This window comes from Pteropus vampyrus, unplaced genomic scaffold, assembly GCF_000151845.1.
Source record: "Pteropus vampyrus isolate Shadow unplaced genomic scaffold, Pvam_2.0 Scaffold112, whole genome shotgun sequence".
Lineage (NCBI taxonomy): Eukaryota > Metazoa > Chordata > Mammalia > Chiroptera > Pteropodidae > Pteropus > Pteropus vampyrus.
The window spans coordinates 3613119-3620197 of NW_011888893.1; the positions used below are offsets into that span (position 1 = coordinate 3613119).

The 7079-nt window shown below is 60.6% G+C and overlaps 1 protein-coding gene across 5 annotated transcripts in view; it reads left to right on the forward strand.

Annotated features, from left to right (window-relative positions):
• The window catches only part of KRBA1 (KRAB-A domain containing 1), a 23132-nt gene that overhangs the window by 7560 nt on the left and 8493 nt on the right, over positions 1-7079 (forward strand). For 4 of the 5 annotated variants that reach the window (XM_011365510.2, XM_023533805.1, XM_011365511.2 and 1 more), the window contains exons 4-10: positions 1285-1419; positions 2129-2284; positions 3225-3353; positions 4472-4627; positions 5283-5480; positions 5945-6118; positions 6499-6672. In XM_011365510.2, the coding sequence (XP_011363812.2) occupies positions 1285-1419; positions 2129-2284; positions 3225-3353; positions 4472-4627; positions 5283-5480; positions 5945-6118; positions 6499-6672 (1122 nt within the window). The remainder of the gene's footprint in view (positions 1-1284; positions 1420-2128; positions 2285-3224; positions 3354-4471; positions 4628-5282; positions 5481-5944; positions 6119-6498; positions 6673-7079) is intronic. The other variant, XM_011365514.2, reaches the window with a different exon arrangement.

Genomic DNA, 7079 nt, shown 5'->3' on the forward strand with positions numbered 1-7079 from the left:
CTCTCTGGGGAAGCGTGGCGAGTGTCCACGCTGAAGTGCGGATGGGAGTCTGGCCCCAGCACCAATGTGTCAGAGTCGCCCTGGGACCTGCCGGGCCTTAGTTTTCATCTCCAAAAGGAGCACCGTCCGAGGCGGTGTTCCGAGAGCCTCGGCTCGGCTGGGGGCCTCGCTGGCCTGTTCTGCCGCGTGGATCCCGTGGACAGCCCCACGGTTCCGGGCACGCTCGGCGGGGCGCTAAAAAGCTGGGGAGACACCAGCAAGGTCGTCTCTCGGGTTCTGACGCTCTGGTCCTTGGGGTTTGGGCGGTCACACAGACATGAGTGTGAACAGGCGCAGGGGTGCGCAGGTGCTAGGCCGCCCGTTCGATTGCACTTGGGGGGACGGAGGCGAACTTCCGTTCCAGGGGGACCGTCCCTGCTTTTATTCCCAGGGACAGCGGAGCCGCTCCCCCTCTCTGCCTTCCTGTCTCCCACGGAGCCTAGAGGCGCCATGAGCAGGAGCCAAGCTGGTGAGGGACAAGAGGAGCCTCCTGGGGACAGTGCCCCAGGTAAGTAATCTTGGTGGACAAAGGCCAGTCCCCTTTGGGCGTCCTGGTCCCCCTGGGCCGCCTGTGTCCAGGTGGACTCACTCTCGTCCCTCCCATAGTGTGGTCCGCAGTCCCCAGCTCCACTCCTCGGGGAACACTGACCTCAGCCCTCCTACCTCACCGCACTCCCGACCCCGGCCCCTCCACGATCTGTCACTCACCGCCGCTCTGCCGGGAGCCCGGCACACTGCTGCCTCTCACGTGATGTGCTCAGAAGAAGCCTGGGGTCACCCTTGGGGAGCGCCATCTCTTCAGGCCCCCTTCCTGCCTCCGCCTGTGGGGAGCCAGCCTGCAGCTCCGGGAGATGCTGCCACAGGGCCAGCATCTGGAGACCTTAAATGATGGATGCGGCCCATGGTCCCAGCCCGGGCAAGGCCGGGAGGTTAAGGGACGCCAGGAAAGGCAAAGGGCCCAGATGGTGGGTAGGGATGGGGAGACAGCCCTCTCGGTGTCCCCCTCAGAGGAGCGACAGGTAATGAGTGACAGAGTATAGAAGAATCCAGCCACCCTGGCTCCCAGCCCGCAGTTTTGGCTGTGCCAGTGGGCAGGTCACCGGGCGTGAGTCCTCGTTATGTCACGGACACCGGTCTCTCCTTTGCCGCTCCTCACGTGGCAGGAGGATGGTGTGGAGATGAGCACAGAAGCGTGAGTGCTGAGCAGGCGTAGGGTGTGGGGGTTCACTGTGGCCTCTCCGGCAGGAGGAGCACCCCAACACAGCCTGCACCTCACTGCCCTGGTGCAGCTGGTGAAGGAGATCCCAGGGTTCCTGTTTGGGGACGTCGGCCCTGAGAGCCGGGGTACCAGCCTGGACGAGGAGCGGGTGAGCCCCGAGGGTAAGTCGGGCGGTGGGGCAGCCTCTCTGCAGTCCCCAAGGTGAAGTCCAGGGTGTGGACAGTGGCACGCACTGTGTGCCAGGCCCTTGGCAGAGTCACCCCGTTGCATGAACAGCCCAACGGCATGTCCGCCCTCAGAGCACGTGGATAGTTGGTGAGACGGAGGCTTCTGACTTTTTCCAGTGGTTTCTGTGTGGCTTCATCCACACCCTCGTGGCCCCTGTCACGTTATCCCCTGCGTGGCAGGTGAGGCCAACCCCAGTTCTATAGATGAGGAAGAGGAAGCTGTGCCTTGTCTGAGTGGCCAGTGGGGACCCAGGTCCCCCTCCCAGCCTGTGCTCTTCCCGGCTCACCAGACTCCCCTTCCTTCCTCGTGCCATGCCCTGCTCCCTCGCCCTTCCCAGTTCAGGCCTCACCTCCTCGGGGGAATCTGTCCCCACCAGCCCTGGCCCGTAGGATTCCTTCGAGCCCGCTCAGTTGACGGTAAATGAAACAGGTAGCGGTGGGAGGGATTGTATCAGAGGAGGACCAGGGCTGTGAGTCGGTGTTTCAGGGCCCAGGGAGGACAGTGCAGCATGTGGGCCTCGTCTTTGGCCTGCACCGTTAGTGGCATGCAGCAAGGAAGGGCCGGGATCGCACGTCGGGGGTGTTTTACCTGTTGCTGGGCTTACATTCCAGCTTCCAGTGTCTTCTCCCTCCTCCCCGACAGCAACTGTGACTGTGGAAACTTGTCCTCTCCGAGGCCTGCCTGGCTGCCTTCCAGACACAGCCGTCAGCCGGCCCGGCCTGGCCACCATGCCCAGCGGCAGGCCATCATCCAGCGGTTCACCTGGAGCCAGAAGTCAGGGGAGCCCCCTCTCCATCAGTGAGTGTGACTTAGCAGGGGCAGGGCTCCGACCCTGGAGTCAGGGGACCAGACCCTGACCCCTCTTCATTTTCTCTGGGACTCGGTTTCTCTTGCTGCTAAATGGGGACCAGCTCCCTGGGGAGCAGCTCTGGTCCTCTGCCTATGTGTGAAGGCCAGAGGAGCCGTGATGCTCGGTCCCCGGTGGCCTCTCACCCAGCTATGCTCTTGGAGTTGTGTGTGCTCATGCTGCTCAGTGAGCAGCAGTCAGGTGCACAGTGAGCAGGGGACGGTCCTAACGCGCAGGTCCAGTGGCAGGTAGCATACCTGTGCTACCTGAATCACCTGGTCCAAGTCTCAGACCTTTTCATCGGGCAATCCTAAATGCCAAGGAGGGCAAGGGTAGCCATTTTAATTTCTGTATGGTCTCACTTTATTTAAAAAATGTTTGCAATATCTTGTTTTGATTAAAAATATTTAAAATTAATACAGAATACAATTGGCATGCCTGAAAAACGTACTCCATTTAGCCCGTGGTTTCAGGCGTGGTCTGGCACCTTTGCTCTGGGGTTCTGTGTGCCCACATTCGAGAAGCATGAGTGCAAGATTGGGGCCTGTGTGTTGAGGTTGCTGGCGTCCCTTGCTGAGCCGAAGGCGAGGTTGGAGTGAACAGTCTCGGTATTTACAATTATACCAGGGGGAAACTGGGAGAGGACCCCCAACCCCCCCGCCTTCCCCAGGGGGGAGCCCTGGAACAAGTCTTGCAGGAACTGGCTCTGCCACAAGTCCGAGTTCCCAGGACTTAGCTGCTGGGCCAAGGGATTTAGGGCTGGAGAGGCCTGTCCTCTGGGCACCAGGGATTTAGGGCTGGAGAGGCCTGTTCTCTGGGCACCAGGTCTGGGGCAATTCCCCGGGGCCAGGAGCCAGGCCTGGAAGGGACTTCCTGTCTCTCCTGCTATAGACGCTGACACTCGGAGGCCTGCAGAGGAGGAAGGCCCTGAAGCCCCAGGCCGGGAGCACAGCCCTCCCACCTATAGCCCCGGCAGGAGGAAGAGCCACAGAAAGCAGGAGAGAGAGACTGCAGGGGCAGGTGAGAGGCTGGCTTTCCTGAGGTGGGACCTGCCCTGGGGCTGAGCGGGGCAGGGAAACGGAGGTGTATCACGTGGCTTCTCCATCTGGGCCGCCTGACAGCCCACTGAGGAGGCGCCATCCTGTTCTCCTGGGCGGGAAATCTCAAAGACTGCCACCATCAGAGCTGCACTGACCTTGGCCGATCATGCAGGTCCCACCGGAACCTCTCCTGGGAACAGCCCCTTAAAAAGCCTCGTCAGCTGCCTGAAGAAAAGTCTGGTGCCTGGGCCCCAGTACCCTAAGGTGTCCCCAAGCTTACTGCCTCCTGTTCCTAGTGTGTCATGGCTGACCAGGCCGGAGCTGGGGCATGGGAGCCTGCCCTGGGGAGGCGAGTCCCTGGGGACCTGTCTCCTCAGGCCAGGGTTTCAGAAGCCCCACAACTCAAATTGCCTTTCTGTAGGTATTTCCCTATAAATTGAGTGTCTTCCCGAAGGATCATCTGTGACTGGACTGCTTCAGTATCATGAGGGTCATATTTCTGAGCCCTGGGTCCTTTTGTGTTCGTCATTCATCCTAGTGAGGGCTGACACCAAGTAGGGTGCTCGGTGTGGACTCGAGGGATCACGGCAGCATGGTGGTGGCGAGAGTGCCTGTCCTGGAGCCTGACACCTGTTTGCTGTGCAGACTGTGAAAGGCTCCTGAAGCCTTTGAGCCTTGGTTTCCCCACCTGCAAAAGGGGGTCACTGTTCCCACCTGAGGCTGGGTACAGTAATGGGTTTATGTGTACGTTCCGAAAACGTAAGCCCTGTTCAGGGCCCAGGAATCAGTCCATAAGTAGCGACCCGTCAGCCGCCTCCTTCGTCTGCAATTGGGGTCACAGCAGGTGCTTTGTCTTTGCGATGCACCTGCACAGCTCCCCTCCTTTCTCCGTCCGGTTCTGGGGCTGTGGAGACAGGCGGTTATAAACCGGCCACCCAGAAGACAGTGGCCTGTGCGAGACCAGTGAGTTGCAGATGACCCACATATCCAGATTTCTGGCTCTGAACCCTTTTGACTGCTCACCTAGATTGTCCACTTGTTTGTCACGAAAACTAAGCACTCCGGGCTCAGGAGAAGATCTGTGTCTTTTTCTGGCAGTGAAAACAGAGGCAGCGTCCAGGGATTGTCCCCTCCAGGGTCTGCTGAACTGTCTGAAGGAGATCCCAGTGGCCCAGGACACTCGCGTCAGCCACTCAGGGTCTGGAGACCCACAGCTGCAGGAGGATCCAGGGGCCTGGAAGAGGAATTCTGGAGGTAAAGGCCTCTGGCTGCGCTGGGAGGGCCCTGGACGTCGCCCATTCTTTCCACTGCTCCAAGCAGGACTGTGTGTGGGTGATCCTCCACAGTAAGACACTCAGGCCACATGTCAGCGTGTCAGTTGGAGTAGCCAGATGTCGGGGATCATCACTATCGATGGAGCTAGTCGTGCAGGAGGTGCTTCATCATCCATGATAATTTTCTAGATTGTCTCTCAGAATGGAGCCAAGTTCCACGAGGGGGGAAGAGCAGGCAGGGAGGGAGAGGAACCGAGAGCAGAGGGCAGCTCCAGCCGAGCAGACATTCGGGGCATATGTCGATGTGGGGTTCTCGTCAGCGTCCGCATGGACTGGGGTAGCGTTTCCACACCCGGCAGCTTCTCGGAACATTGAGGGAGTCAAACTGAGTCACATGTGCTGGTTTTGGAGGAGACCCTGATCTGGTACTGCCTGGGGAGGGCCGACTTGGCGCCCTTGGTGGAAACCCCTGGAGGTGACCTGGGTCGGGGACTGGGGGTGGGACGGGGTGTGTGAGTTGTTCCATCTGCTGGCACTGAGCAGGGACTGTTTCAGAGCTGAAACAGCCGTGGAGGCCAAAGGCCTTGGGAGTCCCATCCTAACCCTACAGGGGCCTCATGGCGGGCTTCCCACAGGGCCTGGACCCCACCAGACCTCTCCTCCCTGCCCTGGTGCTTTCGTGAAGATGGAGGACAGCTGGGCCCAGAGCCCCCCAGTGCCAGCATCCTGTCAGCTCGGCAAGTGGACCCACAGCCCCTCTGCCACCGGCAGCCCTGGGGACGATAGAGATGCCGGTGGGATCCGTGTGCCCAGCTGGGGCCCCGCAGCTCAAGGTGAGGCCTAGGTCATCTCCTCGAGTCCTGATGGGGTTCCCAGCCCCCACAGCAAGGTTCTGCCCACCCACAGGGAAGGGAAGGTCCAGTCCACTGGGGAGGACCCGGCCAGCACCCTCAAGCAGCTAGCCCCCTCCCTTAGCTACGTCCTCCCTAATCAGGCCCTGGCCCAGGAAGCCCTCCGGAGTGAGGACCTGTGTTCACAGGGGTTCCCTAACTGGCGGGGACAGCCGCTGCATCCACCTGGGTCTCCCCGCCCCACCGCGGGGCCCGGGGGTACAGTGGTCATTCTTCCGGCAGAAACAGAGAGCAGACGAAAGTCCCCCACAGTAGGGTGTTCTGCCTGGCAGGCTCCCACACCTGGTGCAGGATTCACCCCTGCAAAAGGCGGGTGGGCGGGCCAACTGGGGGCCAGGCCAGGGGACCTGCCAGAGATGGTGATAGGGCCATCTCCCCTGTCCCAGCCGGCAGTGCCTCGAGCTCACCCCTGGAAGCCCTGGAGGCCTGTCTGAAGGGCATTCCCCTGAGTGGGTCGTTACCTCCCCAGCCGCCGGCCACGTCTTGGTTCCGGAGCCCCCAGCCTGGAGACCCCGGGTCTCAGAGGCCCGAGCTGCAGCCCCGTGGATCACACAGTCAAGGTAGCCTGGGACGTGGGCTGGGGGTGGCATTTGTCCCCGCCACGGCACAGGGTAGAAATCATGTCCTCCTCGTCCTGGGCCTCGAAGCTCACACCTTTCTCCCCACCCCACCTGCCAGCCCCCCTTTTGTGCCTGCCTCCAAACAGCTCCCAGGTTGGGTGGAGGCCCGGTGGACTCTCCCTGCCCACTGCCTTGTCGAAGCCCTTATGTCCTCTCTCCAGCCCCTCCGGACCAATGGCTAGCGCATATTAACATGCTGCGGCTTTTCAACCAGCAGCCTGAGCTGCCGATCTGAAGGGGAGACCCCAGTGGGAGATCCTTTGGGCCCAGGGGATCTCCAGTGGCTTTTCCCATGATGCCAGCTGTACCATTTCTTGCAGAGGTGACCATGGGGCCTCTTCTGGCTCTGGGCTTGCAGAGCTTCATGAGAGACAGCTCTGCTTTTCCCCCAGGACCCCGTGGCACCCCCACCAGCTTCTCTTCGTCCAGCAGTACTGATGGGGACGTGGATTTCCAGAGCCCAGAAGGCAGCCAGGGGCGCAGGCCTGGAAAAGGTGTGTTGGCTGGCCTGAGGCTGGGGGTCGATCCTGGGAAGGGGTGGGAGGCGCCCCAGCCCACTGTCATGTCCAACCTGCCCGAGTCCGGCCGCCAGCCCCAGTGTGAGAAGCATAGCTGGAGAGACATGGGGGGGGGGGGTCTGTCTTTCGGTGGATCTGTTTTAGCTACTTGGCTCAGAAGGGGCAGGGTAGCATTGAAGATCTCTTAAAAATAAAAGGGGTGTCTCTTAGCATCCAATTTTTCTTTATCCCAGCCACAAAGAGGTAAGTACCTGTGGTATCAGACCGATCTCTGACTTGGAAAAAGTGTCATGAGGTTTGCGTAAAACCACCTTAAAGAGGGTGTCTGGTGACCTGTGTCTCCCCGGGTCGCTCTGCGTAGAGGCATCCATGGTGAGCTGGCG